This window comes from Gigantopelta aegis, chromosome 7, assembly GCF_016097555.1.
Source record: "Gigantopelta aegis isolate Gae_Host chromosome 7, Gae_host_genome, whole genome shotgun sequence".
Lineage (NCBI taxonomy): Eukaryota > Metazoa > Mollusca > Gastropoda > Neomphalida > Peltospiridae > Gigantopelta > Gigantopelta aegis.
Window position 1 is genome coordinate 18,729,891 of NC_054705.1, and position 21,044 is coordinate 18,750,934.

Consider the following 21,044-nt stretch of genomic DNA (forward strand, 5'->3'; position numbering starts at 1 on the left):
TCCTGGTTGTTTAGTCCGGTACACGAGCATGACAAAGGCCTTGTTCCCGGTGTATGACATCTGGTTGTTTCGTCCTCTACACGAACATGACAAAGGCCTTGTTCCCGATGTACGACACGTGGTTGCTTCATCCTGTACACGAGCACGAGAAAGGCCTTGTTCTCGCTGTACAACACGTTGTTACGTCCTGTACACAAGCATGACATAGGCCTTGTTCTTGGTGTACGACACGTGGTTGTTTCGTCCTGCACACAAACACGACAAAGGCCTTTTTCCCGGTGTACGACACGTGGTAGTTTCATCCTGTACACGAGCATGACAAAGGCCTTGTTCCCGGTGTACGACACAGTGGTGTACGTCCTGTACACGAACATGACAAAGGCCTTGTTCCTGGTGTACGACACGTCGTCCTATACACAAGCATGACAAAGGCCTTGTTCCCGGTGTACGACACTGCGGTTGTTTCGTCCTGTACACGAGCATGACAAAGGCCTTGTTCCCAGTGTACGACACGTGGTTGTTTCGTCCTGTACACGAGCATGACAAAGGCCTTGTTCCCGGTGTACGACACATGGTTGCCTCGTCCTGTACACGAGCATGACAAAGGCCTTGTTCCTGGTGTACGACACTTGGTTGTTTCGTCCTGTACACGAGCATGACAAAGGCCTTGTTCCCGGTGTACGACACCTGGTTGTTTCGTCCTGTACACGAGCATGACAAAGGCCTTGTTCCCGTTGTGTACGACACGTGGTTGCTTCGTCCTGTACACGAGCATGACAAAGGCCTTGTTCCCGGTGTACGACACGTGGTTGTTTCGTCCTGTACACGAGCATGACAAAGGCCTTGTTCCCGGTGTACGACACCTGGTTGCTTCGTCCTGTACACGAGCATGACAAAGGCCTTGTTCCTGGTGTACGACACATGGTTGCTTCGTCCTGTACACGAGCATGACAAAGGCCTTGTTCCCTGGTGTACGACACCTGGTTGTTTCGTCCTGTACACGAGCATGACAAAGGCCTTGTTCCCGGTGTACGACACATGGTTGTTTCGTCCTGTACACGAGCATGACAAAGGCCTTGTTCCCGGTGTACGACACGTGGTTGTTTCGTCCTGTACACGAGCATGACAAAGGCCTTGTTCCCGGTGTACGACACATGGTTGTTTCGTCCTGTACACGAGCATGACAAAGGCCTTGTTCCCGGTGTACGACACATGGTTGTTTCGTCCTGTACACGAGCATGACAAAGGCCTTGTTCCTGGTGTACGACACCTGGTTGTTTCGTCCTGTACACGAGTATGACAAAGGCCTTGTTCCCGGTGTACGACACATGGTTGCCTCGTCCTGTACACGAGCATGACAAAGGCCTTGTTCCCGGTGTACGACACCTGGTTGTTTCGTCCTGTACACGAGCATGACAAAGGCCTTGTTCCCGGTGTACGACACTGGTTGTTTCGTCCTGTACACGAGCATGACAAAGGCCTTGTTCCTCCTGTATGACACATGGTTGTTTCGTCCTGTACACGAGCATGACAAAGGCCTTGTTCCCGGTGTACGACACCTGGTTGTTTCGTCCTGTACACGAGCATGACAAAGGCCTTGTTCCCGGTGTACGACACTGGTTGTTTCGTCCTGTACACGAGCATGGCATAGGCCTTGTTCCCGGTGTACGACACATGGTTGTTTCGTCCTGTACACGAGCATGACAAAGGCCTTGTTCCCGGTGTACGACACATGGTTGTTTCGTCCTGTACACGAGCATGACAAAGGCCTTGTTCCCGGTGTACCACCTGGTTGTTTCGTCACTGTACAAAGGCCATGACAAAGGCCTTGTTCCCGGTGTACAACACGTGGTTGTTTCGTCCTGTACACGAGCATGACAAAGGCCTTGTTCCCGGTGTATGACACCTGGTTGTTTCGTCCTGTACACGAGCATGACAAAGGCCTTGTTCCCGGTGTACGACACGTGGTTGTTTCGTCCTGTACACGAGCATGACAAAGGCCTTGTTCCCGGTGTACGACACGTGGTTGTTTCGTCCTGTACACGAGCATGACAAAGGCCTTGTTCCTGGTGTACGACACTCGGTTGTTTCGTCCTGTACACGAGCATGACAAAGGCCTTGTTCCCGGTGTACGACACGTGGTTGTTTCGTCCTGTACACGAGCATGACAAAGGCCTTGTTCCCGGTGTACGACATGTGGTTGTTTCGTCCTGTACACGAACATGACAAAGGCCTTGTTCCTGCTGTACGGCACGTGGTTGTTTCGTCCTATACACAAGAAAGACCAAGGCCTTGTTCCCGGTGTACGACACTGGTTGTTTCGTCCTGTACACGAGCATGACAAAGGCCTTGTTCTCGGTGTACGACACTGGTTGTTTCGTCCTGTACACGAGCATGACAAAGGCCTTGTTCCCGGTGTACGACACGTGTTTGTTTCGTCCTGTACACGAGCTTGACAAAGGCCTTTTTCTCGGTGTACGACACTTGTTGTTTCGTCCTGTATACGAACATGACAAAGGCCTTGCTCCCGGTGTACGACACGTGTTTGTTTCGTCCTGTACACGAGCATGACAAAGGCATCCCGAAACTTCTATCGTGACTGTTAAGTCAAGCTTGGAGTCTCAGTGATGCGTACAAGTCATCTGTTGCTGTTGCGGTTCCCTCCCAAAAGTCAGACGTCCCATAATACGGACGTGCCATTTGATAGACAAAACTCTTTATTGGGTTATGAAATGTATCCTGGACACCCCTGCCATTTGATAGACACAACTCTATTGGGTTATGTAATGTATCCTGTACACCCCTGCCTACTTTAGTGGTACTGCTGCAGTCTGTCCAGCAAGCTTCCTCCAGTAGTGGGTCAGCAGTGTTCATCAATAAGCTGACTGACATTACCACAGTATTGTTTTTATTGCACAGTACCTATTTAAAGTATTTTCTTATATCTACTGATTCTACACAAGCAACAACGAGAGCTTAATTATAATCTGGTAAATGGAATTAATAAATGTAAAGATACCGTGCTTTAGAAATGCGTCAAATGGACATGTCTTAAAATGTATAAATAAATCTAATTTTATATAATTATGTTCTGAGTTCTGTATGTAGTTGTATCAAACTATTCCATTATTTACTACATGTATTATTCAAGGTAAACGTCAGGTTATTAGTAACGAGCTCAACCGTGTCTTGTGCTCTTTCAAAGCGTCTGCGTTATGGGACGTCTGACTTTTGGGAGGACACTGCTGTTGTGAGTCAGGCCGGGAGTGGTAATCCAACGTTGCATTCATGTTTTTTATGCCATTAATCCATTGGTAGAAAGACGTAAATTTTCGACAAAGGTCGGTTTTAAATCTATCAGATGTCCCTATGGTATACGGGTGTCTTCATCAAACTGTTGATTGAAATGACGAGTATTTTGTGGATCCATCTACCAGACTTGCTGTTTGTTGATTTGATTGTTGAAGAATGGCAAGTAATGACAGTTTCTCCTCTGCGTTGCATCTTCGCTGTGATACAGGTTCTGATTTATGGGAATCAACGACATTTCTGTGGCGTCTTCAAGATATGTGATGCGAAAAGCGTTATTGGCCATGCACATCAAGTTGTACAGCACAAAGAGATTTCTGATTTTGAGATCGAAATAACGATCTGTTAAAAAAAAAAAACCTCAGACCCCCCCCCCCCCCCCCCCCCCCCCGAAAAAACAAATACAGAAAAAAAATATCCCAAAAATATAAAACCCGACCCACCCACCCACAGCACACAGAAGAAACAGAAATAAACTAAGAAAAAAATCTCACAAAAGAAAAAAAGAAAGAAACAAACCACAACATTCTGCTCGGAAGACGACCAACACAGCTTCGATGAACATCGGGCCAAAAAAAACCTTGAACCACGGATGGCGGTCCAACAACTTGGTGGATACGCAGGACCCACCATACCAGTTATTTAGGATGTTACCGTCCACCGCCCGCCACGCTTGCCCATCAGCTGAGACACTGGACAACCACGCACTACGACCAACAGCAAAGTTGTCACGACTCTTCAGGTATTCAGGATCCGTGACTGTGTAGAAACATAAACGTGGACTTTTTAAAAATTAAATATTTAAATGAAAAGCATGTAATTTTGTGCCGGCTGTCAATCATGATGACATCATATTAATTAAGTCATTTACCTCAGAGGCTTCCACCCCTCTTGAAGAGTAGTTAAAAAATAACAATAAAATAGTAGACGGCAAAAAATGGCATGCTTTTTGTCATAGGATATCTTAGCGAAGTCGATATAGGTGATATGGTTTCAGTCAAATATGTAGAATCCATGTCATTGTATTTTGTTTTCACGATTGATCTCTTAACAAATTGTGGAGAAAATATAACTAATTAAAGGTAGAAGAGTAACTTAATTATGTGCTTTGGACTTTAGTCTGGGAGTGGCAGTCTTGTTTGTGGCGATACAGTGATTTACAGAATCAACCACTGTTTTGCCAAATGCCTATTCACCTCTGCATTGTGCAGATATACAAACCTGTATGACCATGTATTACTGTACTGACAGATCAAGCAGAGGTCAGATCCATGTCTCTCCAAAATGTTTTTATTACAGATATTTCATTGATGGTAACATATATGGTTTGCAATACTACCTTAGTAAATACCTTCCTGTACATTTTAGAAAACAAATGACTAAATACCGCCTATCAGCCCATAGTCTAGCCATTGAAACTGGCAGATATCACAATATTGATAAATCAGAAAGAAAATGTTTTAAATGTGCTGATGAAATTGAAGATGAATATCATTTTATATTGGTTTGTCCATTATATAACAATTTACGAATTTCACTTATTAAGCCATATATTAGGAAAAAGCCTTCTGTCCTTAAATTTATTCAACTGCTTACTGTACATAATATTAAGCAAATGCGCAATTTAGGTAAATATTTATATCTTGCTGCAAATTTGAGAAATAGCTGTATTTAATAGGCTTTTTATGCACTCTCCACAGCTCGTATAATATAATTATATCAATTTATGTACATCACCACTGTTTACCTGTATGTATATATCATTATTCTGTACTGATGAGCTTTTAGCTCAGTTAATAAAGAAATTGAAAAAATATCTATAAACCACGCTAAGAAAGTGCGAATCAAAGATTGCGAAGCCACAATACACTGAGAATATAGCCAGGTTATGTAAGGTACCTATTTTCCAGCCGAACACTTCCACTTCACACAAGGTAAGGACATCGTTGGGTCCACGGACACTAGTTTTCGCAACACGAACGATCTGCCCTGCAAGGGGCACGTGACACTTTATCGTTTCAACCCAAAGTACTGCTCTCGTCTGCTTATAGCATTGCTTAGCGTTCGTGTCGGAAGAGTTTTGTAAAATTGTGATGACGAAATCATGAAGTCGCTCACCTAGGACAAGATAAATTATAGTTTGTTAATGTTTAAAGTTAAAGTTTGTTTTGTTTAACAACACCATTAGAGCGCAGTTATTTGTTAATCATCGACTATCAAATTTCAAACATTTGGTAATTTGGACATATTATAGTATTTGAGAAGAAACCAGCTACATTTTTCTATTAGTAGCAAAGATTTTTTATGCACCATTCCACAGACAGGATAGCACATACCATGGCCTTTAATATACCAGTCGTGGTGCACTGGATTGAGCAAGAAATAGTCCAATGGGCCCACCGACAGAGATCAATCCTAGACCGACCGCTTTACCACTGGACTATGTCCTGCCCGTAAATGATAGGTTGATTTATTTTTTATATTTGAAAAAATTAACTTGCATTGCGCAACTATACCAACCATAATTTGGTGATACAAAAGGTCAAAGCGTGGCATAGTGACAGCTTTCGCTTGTAGGTCGGTGATATTAAATGTAGTAAAATGTAGTTAGAACCCATAGACCACTGGATGTTGTAATTACTATGATAGTTTTGAATAACCCAAATCCTAAAACAAGATATTATTGAGTGAAATGCCCAATAGTAGTAGGGGAGGGGGGGGGGGGGGGGTATCGCCCCATGATCTACTTTTCGTGACCGTGACCTACTTTACTGTGACCTTGATGGCATCACGGCTTTGTCACGTGACCCGGCCCCCTCCTACTTAGGCCGTCCTACTTAGGCCGGCCCCAACATATTTAGACAGGTCCCGACCTACTTACATTAGTCCTGACCTACTGAGCCCGACCCCGATCCATCCTTGTTATCCTGTTATCCTGTCTGTGGAAAGTGTAGGTAGTGTGAGGTAGTGTGTTTTATTTTAGCGTGCTGAATGTTGAATGGTTATAACTGCTTACATCCAGTAAGTGGTGGTATCATTTTTTGTTGTCCGTCACTAAATCAAATACTCTATGGAACAGAAATACGAAACTGGATTAGAGTTTGGCTCGATAACCGTTACTTCTCAGACGAACATACGTTTATAGAATTATAAAAGAAAATTATTAAACCTTGATGATCAGAAACACTTAAGATGTACGAGAGTCTAAACACTAATATATATATATATGTATATGTATATACACTTCTAATGTTAATGATCAAAATGGCTCTAATAGTGAAAAATGTGTCGTAGCGTTTACAAACTATAGTCCGTCCCGTCATTATATTAAAATGTTTTGTTTTTTTATAAGTTCAGTTTGGTTTGATGTAAGAAGAAAAGTAAGTGTTTTGGAAATTAAAAGAATACTTATTTATGTGCGAAATTTACACATCAGTCGGCTCAAAAATAAATAACTTGTAGTAAATTCCATAGCATTAAAAACAGGCGCTCCTCGTTGGACGGACTATAGGAACTGTACTTTAAGGAAGGAGAAATAAATAAGATGGAATTCCTACGACAGCAATCCATGCGGTTGAACAGTTTGAGGTCGGTAACTATTATCAGCTGTAACAAGTCGATCTGCCACCATGGGCTGGTGTCTCCAATTCTGGTGTGTGAGCACGAGCCTTGAATGTATTCGCTGTTAAGATTACCGTCCACTGCGTTGTTCGGATTGGACAAACCGTTGTTAAGATTCGTTGAGGACTGAGAAGCTTCTTCCACTCGCGCCCAGTTTGTGCCCTTCCAATCTGAAACAGATACTATTTGGTGTACGGCTACCTTTATAATGATCGGACCCATAAACCTCTGGTGCTCCTCGGACTTTGACCCACTCAGATACTATTTGGTGTACGGCTACCTTTATAATGATCGGACCCATAAACCTCTGGTTGCTCCTTGGACTTTGAGCCACTCGGATGCTATTTGCTGTACGGCTACCTTTATAATTATAAACAAACAACATTTATGGTATAAACTTATTCAACAAGAATAGGAGGTAAAATGTTATCCATTATACGATCTCTATATGACAATGTAAAGTGTTGTGTCAAATATAATAATGAAATATTCAAGTATTTCATATGTAAAAATGGTCTATTCCAAGGGTAAGTTTTATCACCAATTTTATTTTCCGTGTACGTCAACGACTGCAAAATGCAATTCATAACTGATAAGTGTTTATTTGTTGAAATACAAATTCTAAATATATTTCTGTTAATGTATGCTGACGACATGGTACTTTTATGAGAAACCCCAGGTGGACTACAATCTATGTTAAATTCACTACTAAATTATACAAACAACTGGGACCTAACTGTTAATACGAATAAAACCAAAATAGTAGTCTTTAGAAATTGGGGTGTGGGGGGGGGGGGGGGGGGGATTAAAAATAACGAGAAGTGGATATATAATGGTCATCAAATAGAGGTGGTAAACAAATTTAATTATCTTGGATTGTTGCTATGTTATGACGGAAAATGTAATCGTACACAGAAAAGACTATCTGAACAAGGATGTAAAGCTGTGTTTTGGATAAGTAATGTATGTAATAAAATTTGTTTTTAATGTTGAAACAAAGCTATCTGTGTTTGATACGTATGTAAATCGTGTTTAATAAAGGTTTAGAAAGAAAGAAAAAAAGAAGAAAAAAAGTGTTTTAAGTTATGGAGCAGAAATCTAGTAGACCGGGAGCAAAGTGAGATTTAATTGTTGCGAGAGTTCCAAAAGGTTTGAGGTGGTTGAGGTGTAGAGGGGCCCCAACTGACTAGAGAAACCCAATTCTTAAGTAAATATAGTGTGGGAGTAAATAGGGGGCGCTACTGAAATTACCCCCAAAATGGCATTTAATTGTTGTGAACGTTTCATACAAAATTCCTTTGCTAGGCCTACTTATTAGAGGACATCTCACTGAGCCCAAATCCACAACTTAAGAAAAAATATTTTGCGGGAAAGTCTACTTAAGAAAGACTCTAATTAGTGCTAATTAGGGATTTAATTGTTGTGAAAGTTCCATTCTTGGAACCAAATGTAAAATGTAGATAATACTCACCCGATTCAGAATTACCAATTTACGAAAAAATAATAATGCGGGGAAGTGCACTTAAGAAGAGGTCAAATGCAAATTAGTGCTAATTATGGATTTAATTGTTGTGAAAGTTCCATTCGAAATTCCTTTGCTATTTGGTAGAGGACATCTCACTGAGTCCAAATAAACTACTCATGAAAAGATATTGAGTGGGAAAAGCTACTTAAGAAAGACTCTAATTAGTGCTAATTATGGATTTAATGGTTGTGAAAGTTCCATCCTTGGAACCAAATGTGAAATGCTCACCCGATTCAGACAAGATAATTACTTATAGCATCAATGTGAAAGGTGGGTTTTTTTTCTTTAGAACATGGACATGTAGTATATCAATGGATAGCTTTTGGTGAGTATTGTACAGGTAAGTCAATATTATGTATGACTATGGTATACAGAGTCATACAACATGTTAATAGCCATTTTTTTTGCTGACAGATGTGTGCCATCTTGTCACTGTAAAATGTTTTTTTCAAACTGCTAATTGGAGACCAACCATAAAGTGTGGGTTTTCAAAATCGGGGATTTTTTTATCACCCCTGCTCCATGTACACCTTTTGTATATTTGATAATTACCCCCCCCCCCCCCCCCCCCCCCCCCCCCCCACACACACACACACACCTGAACGCGCGCGCGTGTGCGTTCAGGTGTAAATTAATCTTTGACGCTGAAAAGTACATCGGACACAATTAGGGGCATGGACTGCATCCATCTGATACCAATAAAATAATACATTTGGACGTATGTACCCCTCCCCATGTAATGCCCGGGCCCACCCCTTTCTGGGAAAATGTACTTTATAGATGTCCCCTTGTTGCAAGGCAAAATATATTAAAGATTTAAAAAAAAGTTAATAACAAATAGTTTTCGACCATGCAGCCTGTCACAATACAGCAAATACTAGTATGTCATAAAAGTGGTTACACCCCCTGTACCACCAGGATCTGCTTGTGTAACATACTGACATGTCTCTGCATAATAGAAAAGCCTTGAAACATTTCAACACCATTTCTTACAGCGACATAAATGTAATTTTTGACATGCATTAATGGTCTACAGTAGAATTGTCCACACTGACTTCTACCTCTCCTTGGGGGCAGGATCTAACTCAGTAAGTACAGCATTCACCTGAGATGCTTGAGTCGAAGGATTGAATCCCTTAGGTGAACCCAAGCTCTGATTGGTTTTTCCTGCCTCAGCCAGTGCCCCGCGCCTGGTACCCAAAACGAAAACTTATAGCGGTTTCCTCTTAGATTATATGACCAAATGTTTGACATCCACAAGCCAGTCATTGAACAAAACAAACTTTCTAGCTCTATGTTACTCCAACACAGAACCAAGAAAACTGTCAATTGTGTGTATTTGGATTTTAGAATGTCCTTCACTGACAGCATCACCTACTTAAAGCAAAATGTGTCTGTATTTGACAAGAAATGTAATAAAGGCTGGAACAGTCTTCTTTCAAGACAGATGCTGTTGTTCTTTGGATTTATTATAAACGAAGTCATTTGAAGAAAAGATTATTCATCTCGAAACGATCTAAGAAACAAGCCTTTCCTTCATAAATATACCATACTTGTCATTGCCCATCTTAATAAGTCTGTTCATCATATCATTGAAAGCTTGCACTTAATGCCTCATCTATTTGCTGCTTTCTTTAAATATATTTTCCATATGTCCCAAGCTGATATTTCTCAGAAATGTCTTCTGTGTGTATTTGGTCTATTCATTTTGACCAATCTTCATACATGTAGATGACTCCAGCTCTGCAACCACCTTTCATAGAAGCATTATTCTCCTCATGTTCCTGGTCAATAGCAACAGCAAAGCATGGTTATCATGTTGTTGTTTTTTAATGTGAAGCATTCTGCCAAAATTCAGCATATACATCAACATTTTATTCATTAAGTGTCGCCAAATCTTGCAAATGCACTGAAAGTCACCTAGTTTGTGTTGTTTCAAGAAACCAATAATGATAAAATACTTGTATGCAAATGCTTAAAGAAAGAGCATTATTTTTATTTCCAACTGCAGAGCTGAAAAACAAAATTGGAACAGGGTTCATGATTCAGCTCTATGATTGCAGCAGTCTTTGACTGATGAAGTATAAATCATACATGCGTCACGTTAGTGACTTTTGGGGAAAGGAGTCTGTCGATCCTGAAGAGGCAACTCCAGCCTATATATACTAGAACATCCACTAATTCACTACCATCAAGAATATAGATCTGCTACCACTTTGAATACTGCCATCTCCATATGAAGGCATCTGAGAAACACAATTAAGTGATATTCACTATGACTTAATAGACATATACATTCAATTCATTTGTCATTGGCATACAAAGGGTGGTCCAGGATAATTATGAATATTTGGTTGGGATTCAGAATGCGAACTTCCGTTTTCACTACACACATTGAGTGATGAATAGTCAGCGTTACAAAAAACAGGAATACAAGAGAAATGATAGGCACACTCCTCTGAGGGGTGGTACTCCCTGGCTGATGGTTATCGTGGAATATAGCCACAAAAAAATCTCATCTTCGTCAAAACCATACCTTTCAAAAATTATTGACTCATATAATCTACGAGGTTCATGCCTGAAATATGTGCATTGGGCATAAGTACTAACCAGTGTAATATGAATCCTGCGATGTTCGCAACATAATTAAATATGTAAGTCACTTTCCCCAAAGAGATATGGTGGACATAACCCTTCTCTTCTTCTTCTTCTGCATTCAATCACTGTTGGTTACAGCTCTTAATTTAGATCAGGATTTGTATGTTCCCGATGAATTGCGTGGTGTTGATCAGTTCACATTTGGTTCCCCATAGATTGTTTCTAAAGTGCATCGGTATTGACCAAGAGGTGTTCTCCAATAAATAGTGTTTGGTGGCATTATTCTGATGTTGCCCTTGAAATACTAGTCTAGTATGAACTATGTTAGCTATTTAAAGAAAAAACAACATGAAATTGTCATTAAGCAGTAAACTACAAGATGTGTAATGGACTTCTATATGTAAATCTGTGTTATTAAGTGTGTATATAGCAATACATACTCGTATGTTAAATTCTGACACCTACACTGGCTTCCATGGCAGCCAAAATGACCATTTTGAAAATGGCTGTCACAACAATCACTGAATAAATCTCCAATGTTGCTATTTCAAAAATATTCCCTAAGATATGTCCTAAAATGCAAAATGGCATGTTTCTATCATCAAAGACACACGTTTGTCCTTAATGATGAACTGGATGATGATGTTAATATTGAGTTAAAACTTTTAGTTGAAATGCTAATATTTAAGGGCAGGTAATATAGTATGCTCACTATAATACAAAATGTTGTATATTCTCTTAATTTACCTAAGAAATAGAAATAATTTAGGCATATATAAATTGTATACCGGGTAATATAAACTAAATCTGCATGGGTTTTTAGAAGGAAAAATAGAAACTTTTTAAAACTATATTTAATTAAACATGGTTATTAACATGTTTTATGACTCTGTATACCATATTCATACACAATATTGACTTATCTGTACAATACTCACCAAAAGCTATCCATTGATATACTGCATGTCCATGTCCTAAAGAAAAAAACAACACCTTTCACATTGATGCTATAAGTCATTATCTTGTCTGCATCGGGTGAGCATTTCAAATTTGGTTCCAAGGATGGAACTTTCACAACCATTAAATCCATAATTAGCACTAATTAGAGTCTTTCTTAAGTAGCTTTTCCCACTAAATATCTTTTCATGAGTAGTTTATTTGGGCTCAGTGAGATGTCCTCTACCAAATAGCAAAGGAAATTTGGAATGGCACTTTCATAACAATTAAATCCATAATTAACACTAATTAGCATTTGATCTCTTCTTAAGTGCACTTTCCCGCAATATTTTTTTTTCTTAAATTGGTAATTCTGAATCAGGTGAGCATACTTTACATTTTACATTTGGTTCCAAGAATGGAACTTTCACAACCATTAAATCCATAATTAGCACTAATTAGAGTCTTTCTTAAGTAGCTTTTCCCACTAACTATCTTTTCATGAGCAGTTTATTTGGGCTCAGTGACATGTCCTCTACCAAATAGCAAAGGAATTTCGGATGGAATTTACACAATTAAATCCCGAATTAGCACTAATTAGCATTTGACCTCTTCTTAAGTGCATTTTCCCGCAGTATTTTTTTCTTAAATTAGTAATTCTGAATCGGATGAGCATACTCTACATTTTACATTTGGTTCCAAGGATGGAACTTTCACAACAATTAAATCCCTAATTAGCACTAATTTCTCGCAATTTTTTTTTTCTTAAGTTGTGGATTTGGGCTCAGTGAGATGTCCTCTAATAAGTAGCAAAGGAATTTTGGATGTAACTTTCACAACAATTAAATCCCATTTTGGGGGTAATTTCAGTAGCGCCCTTTATTTGCTCCCGCACTATATTTACTTAAGAATTGGGTTTCTGTAGTCAGTTGGGGTCCCTCTACACCTCAACCATCTCAAACCTTTTGGAACTCTCGCAACAATTAAATCTTACTTGGCTCCCGGTCTATAGGGCTTTCACCCAGCCCACGATGTTGAGAAAACACACGCACAATTCTGTAAGTGATTACTTGGTGTGCATTCAAGAACGTGAAATAACTTTCTTTAAACCCTAATCACTGTATTCATCGTCAAGATATGATGACTAGATAAATCTCTATATTTTTGGTCAGTGACCAAAAATATAGGTCACGTGACATAAGCCCGACTAGACTCGAGTATTTCAGACTAGATTTCCAATAAACATACTCTTTAAATGTTTTAGTACAGTAAATGGAGATAAATTTTAGTTTTGCAACAAAAATATAAAACTTGTATATTTGTTTATGAACTGGAGTTTAGAAACGCTTTTTGAATGTGACAGAATGTAGCTAGCGTCTTACAAAGAATGACGTCATGTATCTTCTGTGACGTCATATAGCAAAAGCCTGGCTAGCTTGACGATACTCGATTCGCGTACACAAAAATGGAATAAATAATGATTTTTGGACTGTTCCTGTAGCATTGCAGGATGAAAGAAATAACTGGTTACTGTCTTAAGATATCGGCTTTATCCTGCTCAAGTCGAATGACAATGACCGAGCTGCATTCGCCATTCTAACCTTCGCAGGATAAAGCCGATATCTTAACACAACAATAGGCCATGGTACGAAATTTCTATGGGCTCCAGAAAATGAAGTTCGTCACGACCTCTCGGGGATAAGCTGAACGTTGTTTTAACATAAAGCTAATATATTAAAGAAAAAAACTAACACAATGTTGTCACCTGAAAAGTTGCACATTAATTTTGTATGCGAGGTCAAAAGTCACAGAAATCAAGTGAAATGCTAGAAATATTAGGATAATAAAACGGATTGCATGCTGTGTTCAACATAATGGTTAGAGTTAAGTGCTCTTACCTTTAAAAAGTGAAATCATCCATTATTCATTGTGTTAAAGTCATAAAAGTCCATAAAGGGAGATAATCCGGTCACAGCATAGTGAGAATATCAGCAAACACTCCATTAAACAAATAAATCCAGAGGAAAGAGGAATGTTAATGTTTATGCCTCTGTATTTACAAGATAGTCTTTTATGATTAGAGTCTGACCAAACTGCATCATTTTAGGAATTAAATATATGCATTTTCATAATTAATGAAAAGTAGTTTTGTTCAAAGTTTAGTGTTCAACATGATACTTTGTGACATAATTTATACCTGGATACTTATATCTGTACTGTATTGCATCACAGTAATGGCAACCTATTCCTGTATAGAATTACTACACCCTGTACAAGCACACAGTTCAGAACATAGAACATCCAAACGTCGGCAGGAACAGTTGTTCAAGGCACACTAATTTTTTTTGCATTTGCAGTGCACATATGATAATATATTGTCTAATGCTGCTAGTAGCTTCATCCATGTGATGACAAGTTCTTTTCCTTTTTCATCTTTGTTCCACCCATGGTCAAAAAGGGATGGCTTGTCTATGTTTTTTTAGATAAGCTCTTTCGAAAAATAGAAACTTGGTCATTTGCACACTTAATGTGAAGAATGAGACAATCCTTATTAGGAGGTAAGGAAGCTTCAGACTTGCAACCCAAGCGGAACCGGTTGTATCGTGCCTCATCAACTGAATCACACTCCTTCTGACCAAACAACTGGCGCTAAAGCAGAGACAGTGGCACTTTCACATGTCCATGATTTCCTTAACTGTGCAAATGCATCAGCGTGTTTACCAAACAGTCATTGCCTTAACTTTTCCTTTATGTCTAAATGCACTGATACTACCACAACCTGTGAAAGCATGAATACCGATGAGTGAACTGCAGATATGTTGTCCAAGATGATTTGCAATAGACGACACAGATAGAATTCTATTTCCAGGATTCGCATATATCTTGCTTGAAATGCTATGCTGATGTCCAACTGCCAACATTAGTACATCTGTATCAGGACTATGTATAATGGTTTGTGCAGAGTGACGTGCTGCATGGGAAGCATGAAGAAACATCCTGGTATCTGCCTCTTCATGATCAGAGTGAAGTTCAACCATTTCTTAATTGTCAAGTATCCCATCAGAGACTGAGATAGAGTGACAGGCTGCACCATGCGCAATAATCAATGTCTTGTCATGTAGAATATCCAATGACGTTTTACACCACTGTTCGAATAGAAAGTCCACCAGAGATTCCTTATTCTTTCCAGCTGCCAAAAATTTGTTGCACTGTTTAGGATTTTTTTTTATCCAAGTTTGTAATTTTTACTATTTCAAATCCCTTTGATGACCTTTCCAAACGTTCATTTCCCTTGATGCTTATGTCAGGATATGTATCGGTGACAAAGTCGATGCGTTTTGAATTGTCTTGGTTTGCAATCAGTATTAGTCATTTAAGTATGGTGATGGACAATTCACCAAATGTTGAAGGAAAGTGTTTCATTTGCTGAAGCAATGCCATCCCATCAATGATAGTTGTTGATGAACCATCAGCTGGCTGTGTCGATGTATGTTCCACCAAACGTTCCAAGTGATGCATCAATGCAGCTTTATTGGTTTTACACATGGATTCATCATAATTTGCCAGAGATGTAGGAACAGGAACCAAACTGTATTTCAACACTTTTTTGACATCAGTGTTTCTTACCTTGGCTATAATAAGAAGCCGAAATAAGAAATTCCAATTTCCTTTTAATGTCATGGTTTCATGTTTTACCTTGATTTTTTTTTCCCCAATGTGAGAAAATGTCTTCAGTTTCAGTAATTTTACCAAATCCATGACGTCCTTCTGGGTTGTCTGCAAGCGATCCACAGCAAAGTGTACAAATGCTTGCTCACCTTTGTTTTGGGCATTAGATATATCCTTTGTGATATCACGAGGTGCAACAATACCACTTGTGATGTTAAAAAGTGAATCATCTAGATCTCCTGCTTCAAATGGATTGTGCATGGCCATGATTGTAGAACAAACATCCTGTACTTGTGGTTCATCTTTCTCAATATGGGAGATGTCAAGTTCTTTTCTTGATCTTGATTCATCAGTTTGTACAAGTTAATTCTTCACAATTCCGTAATATTGCTGCCGTTTCAGAAATGTAAGAATCCACCGGTCTACTGCTGCTTAGCTTAAGGTAATTCCTGTTAATCCTCCTTTGGTTTTTGTATCTCTGTTACATGTTTATTCAATTACTTGATCACATGCTGTCAGAGAAAATATATAGTTAATCTGACGTTGAACAGCAAATTCACCATTCATAAAGTCCTCGTGAATAGACGGGTGAAAAGTTTCACGATTTTTCATCTCAAACCAATATGCTGGTAGGTAGCGTGAGTAGTTTATGCGATCATAAGCGAACAGCCATGGTAACAATAGTCTGATAGAAGCAACATGTAGATTCCATCACCTTGTCTTGTAGCTCTAATGTAGAGAAGAAGTGTTTGCACAATGTCGATGTATGATGACCAAAAAGCAAATGTAGGATGCTCTTGAATCATCTTTTCAATGTACAAGTCATACTGCTTAGAAATCTGCTTCAATTCATCACTGTCAAGAAGAGTGAACAAGTCAGGAGTGTCAAACTGTGAAGCCTTTTGGAGTCTTTTGCAGGAAATTGTATCAATATCACTATCATCTACGTGTAAACTTTGGAGATGGCGATACTCATCTTTTTCACTAAAAACAAGTTCACATTCATTCTTTCGGCTTCGTTTAACGAATTTGATGTCTGGATGCATTTTGATAATTTGTTGCTTCAAAGTATAATTTCTGTATTCCGGTATATCAACATTTTCCAAATTTTTAAGAGTTTTAATAAATAATTCAGTTACAGTATTCATTCTTAGTACTTCATTCTTTTTAATAATCCTATCTTCTAAAACTTGTTTGCTGAATTCGTTAAATGATTTTTGGTATGGTGTATCAGTGATTTTGGGTTCATCGGCCATGTTTTTTCTATCCAAAATTCTGACATATTTTTTTGTGGCACGATGGATGATACCGGTTGTTTAACTCATGTAAACACTTACATTTTCATGATAATGAATCTGTACTGGTACTACATTCTGCCCCAGATTTATTAGTGTTATTTGTTTTGCTATTTATTCTTCTAATGTTTGTAAAGTCCATGTAACACTGCCTGTGATAACCCAAATGTTTACATGTTTCAGGGATAGGTTCATTGTTTTCTTCAGTTATCCTATGCTCAATACAGAAGGTGGCTGCCAACGTACCCTCTGCTGTGCTTAGAGTTTTCCATAAATTAACTATGTTATTAATTTTTTCCGAAAATGGTGTAATTGGGCCTAAAATGTTTTTAATGTGCACACAGCACTTACTCAAGGAAGCCGACATTTTTGGACAAACAAATTTAGCTACTAAGCGTTTTGATTGGCTGCTGTAGGGTTGCTGTAAGAAACCTTTTTTGTGATTAGTGGAATGGGAGAAAACTCTGGATAGAGTGATGTCATACCATACTTCTGAAAATAGTACATTTAAATGTGTTCTAGCTAAAACATGTGCAACATCTGAAGTGACAACATTGTATTTTTAGCAAAAGAATACATTTCTGAGCTTACATGCAAAAAATCAGCTTATCCCCTGACAATTGTTACGGAATGACAAGATACAGGTTTGGCCCCATGGCCTATAACCAGTTATTCCCTATATATAGCGAATTGGGACGTTTTCCATTAGTCTTTATAAGAAAATTAAGAATATTTAAATATGGCGTTCACTACAACAGCTTGGTCCGAATGTGCACGTAAAGCCCTATGTCCTGACCTGATTTAAATATTGGATTAAAATGTCCAGCTCAAATAATTGTATACAACGAAATGTGCCAAAACGGTGATAGCTGGATAACAGACATTAAACACGAACTAAATATATTAGGATTAAATTATATTTGGAATCTGAGTAACATGCATGTTAATGTATATAGCATAATAAAAGAAAGGATGTATTACGTATTCAAGCAACAGTGCTACAGTACAATAACGGCATCTCCCAAGGGTTTACTATCCCAGCATTTAATAAGAGAATACAAATTACAAACATATTTAGCTAAACCAACAGACTCTCGTAACTTAAAAGAAATAACAAAAATTAGAATCTGTGCACACAAATTAAATATTGAAACTGGCAGGTATATTAACATAGAGAGATCTCAAAGAACAAGTAAGGTATGTAATTCTGATGTAATAGAAGATGAATTTCACTTCATTCTACACTGCCCACAATATGGAACTTTAAGACATAAGTTAATTAAACAATACTATTTTAAACATCCTAGTATCTTCAAATTAATACAGCTTTTAAATACTGAAAATCATACGGAGATAAATAACCTTGGAAAATATTTATTACAGGCGAATCAAATTAGAGACCAGTTCTTACAAACACTTTAACAACATATACATGGTTATTTATATATTATTGAAAATACCCATATGCCCCTTTATTATCAATAGCAGTTAACAATACTGTACATTTATGTTAAATTATATTATATTACCTTACTGCTATACTATACTACATGCGATTTTAATTATAGCTTGACAATATCTGTGTACATGTTTAAGTCACTCTCCACCATTGCACTGAAATATTGTATATACATGTACATGTATATATTGATTTATATCTTCAATGCTGTTTTTATGCCATTAAGCTGTAAAGCTTAACACAATAAAGAACTTGAACTTGGAAAATCATCGGCTAGTGGATGTCAAACATTTGGTAATTTTGACATTTATCCTTAGAAAGAAAACCAGCTACATTTTTTCCCATTAGTAGTAAGGGATATTTTATATGGATCACCCCACAGACAGGGTACCACATACCACGGCCTTTGATATACCAGTCGTGGTGCATTGGCTGGAACGAGAAATAGCCCAAATGGGCCACCGACGGGGATCGATCCTGGACCGACCGCGCATCACGCGAGCGCTCTACCACTAGGCCAAGACCCGCGCCTGCATGGAGTGATTAATTATGGTACGTAACCTTCTTACGACATACCGTTCCTATTTATGTACTTCGACCCGTACACCTCGACTTCACACACGCTTAGAATCGCACGCCACTTGTCAATCCACAGTCGGACGAACTGACCTATCAGATCATAGTGGCAGCGGAAATTGTTGGTCATTCCATACTGGAGAGGTTCACTTTGGTAATGACACAAGCCGACTAACTCTAGTTGTGCAAAGGTACCTTTGTGAACTTCAATGTGGAAATTGTAAGGTACAGCTACAAAAAAAGAAAAGAAAAAAAGAATATGATAGGATAGGACATGTTTAATGTCACTTCAACACTTTCTTCATTCCATGAACGTCTTTGGGCTTTGACCTTTTTTTGTAACGCCACAGTTTTAAAATGTATCTAACGAGCGAAAGCGAGTTGTGAGGTAAATGGTATCTAACGGACACAAATGCTTTATTCTATTTCTTACATATCCTCAAAAAACAGGTTTTAAGCTGCAAATTGTGACATCTTTTTCGACTAAAAGTTATTTATATACAGCCGTTGCACTTGTAGCTGACTTTTGCGTCACAGACAGATGATTGTCAGGTTAACTATACGTCACAGTGTAATCGATTTCCATCGTGTAGTTTTTCATTGCCGGATATGGCACTGGTGACCTGGTCATCACCTAGGAGCATTATGGGTAAGTCGTGGCTTTTTTATACCCTATGTACGCTCTTGTACAAGAAGTTACAAAAAGCCACAAACCCCACGCGATGCTTCTGCAACGAATGTATCTCGTCAACATGTTGAATGACAAGATTGTCTTCAATCACATCCAGGTGCATTAATAATGTTTTAAAAAATCAACAGCAACGTCATGCCCCAGTTTAGTGTTATTGTAAGGAGACATAAAGTGACGTCATTGGAATGCTGACGTCATTCACATTCAAAATTATCTGTATTATTACAGTGCTTCGCCACATTTTCCCAGTGGTTGTTTAATCGTTTGACAGCCACGTTTTATTTACGTTGGTAACAGACGAAGTTTTGCATGAGGCATTAATACAATAACAACCGTCCTATGTGTTACAGGTAGGGTATGAGAGATTTGACTCCGCCCACGCGGGGTATAAGGGTTTTGTCCAAAGCTAAATAACCAATGAAATTCGAGTATTTTACATGAAGGGGAGATAATATACATTCCGATTATGTCATTTTCCATAGTAGTAAGGCGGATATGTGGCCAAATATAGTAGGATTGTGGCTTTGGTGGTAAAAGCACGAAAACTAGCACATTTAAAGGTTATCATATACTAAACGATTTCAGATATAGGGCCATGCTCAATTTTTCCCCTGGATGCCCAGAAATGACAAAATCCAATATGGCCGCCATTCAAATTGTGAGAAATTATGAAGTCTAATATCTTCGCCAATAAATGACATAACAAGACGAATAAAGCATCTATTTATATGTTTTCAGCTATGAGGAATCCAATGGAATCATCGTTTTGATGATAACATGTACACAAATCAATGTCAGACAAAAAATGTAAATTAGCTCGCGAAAAAATAGAAAATGCAGCAATTTTTCAAGGTTTAGGAAATAATTTAACACACATGTACAAAAATCACATAGTTTATTGTCAAAGAATATGACACCATGTGTGTATACCTTATCACATACATGTATATCGTTAATCAAAACACTAACAGAGAAATGAAACAATATTTTTTTAATGTGACCAGATGAGGAACAAAACAGCATATCAACAAAATAAGCAAAACAAAATGTTGAATAGACCATATATATCAAAGAAAAAATCTAGGTCTGAGTGGCACACTTATTGACACTTTTATTGTACAAAAGAACGTAATTTTTGTATATAATTATAACTGATACCAATAACTGGACAAAACCTACAATACGAATCATTTGGTAATTACATACGTGTAGATCTACGTGTCCACACAAATCAAGAATAGTTAGCAACTGAACAACTGAACAACACAACTTAATGGCTATCATTGTGATGACAATTACCAGCGCAGTTGCAGAGTGACGTGCACTTCAGATCAGCTTTGACACATTTGCAGAGTCCCCTGCATC

The 21,044-nt window shown here is 38.4% G+C and overlaps 1 protein-coding gene across 1 annotated transcript in view; it reads right to left on the minus strand.

Annotated features, from left to right (window-relative positions):
• Window positions 1–21,044, minus strand: part of LOC121377447 — a 48,251-nt gene that overhangs the window by 7,403 nt on the left and 19,804 nt on the right. The window contains exons 5-8 of the mRNA XM_041505434.1: window positions 18,989–19,219; window positions 6,867–7,100; window positions 5,209–5,427; window positions 3,829–4,068 (exon numbers count right to left, since the gene is read on the minus strand). Coding sequence (XP_041361368.1) covers window positions 3,829–4,068; window positions 5,209–5,427; window positions 6,867–7,100; window positions 18,989–19,219 — 924 coding nt within the window. The remainder of the gene's footprint in view (window positions 1–3,828; window positions 4,069–5,208; window positions 5,428–6,866; window positions 7,101–18,988; window positions 19,220–21,044) is intronic.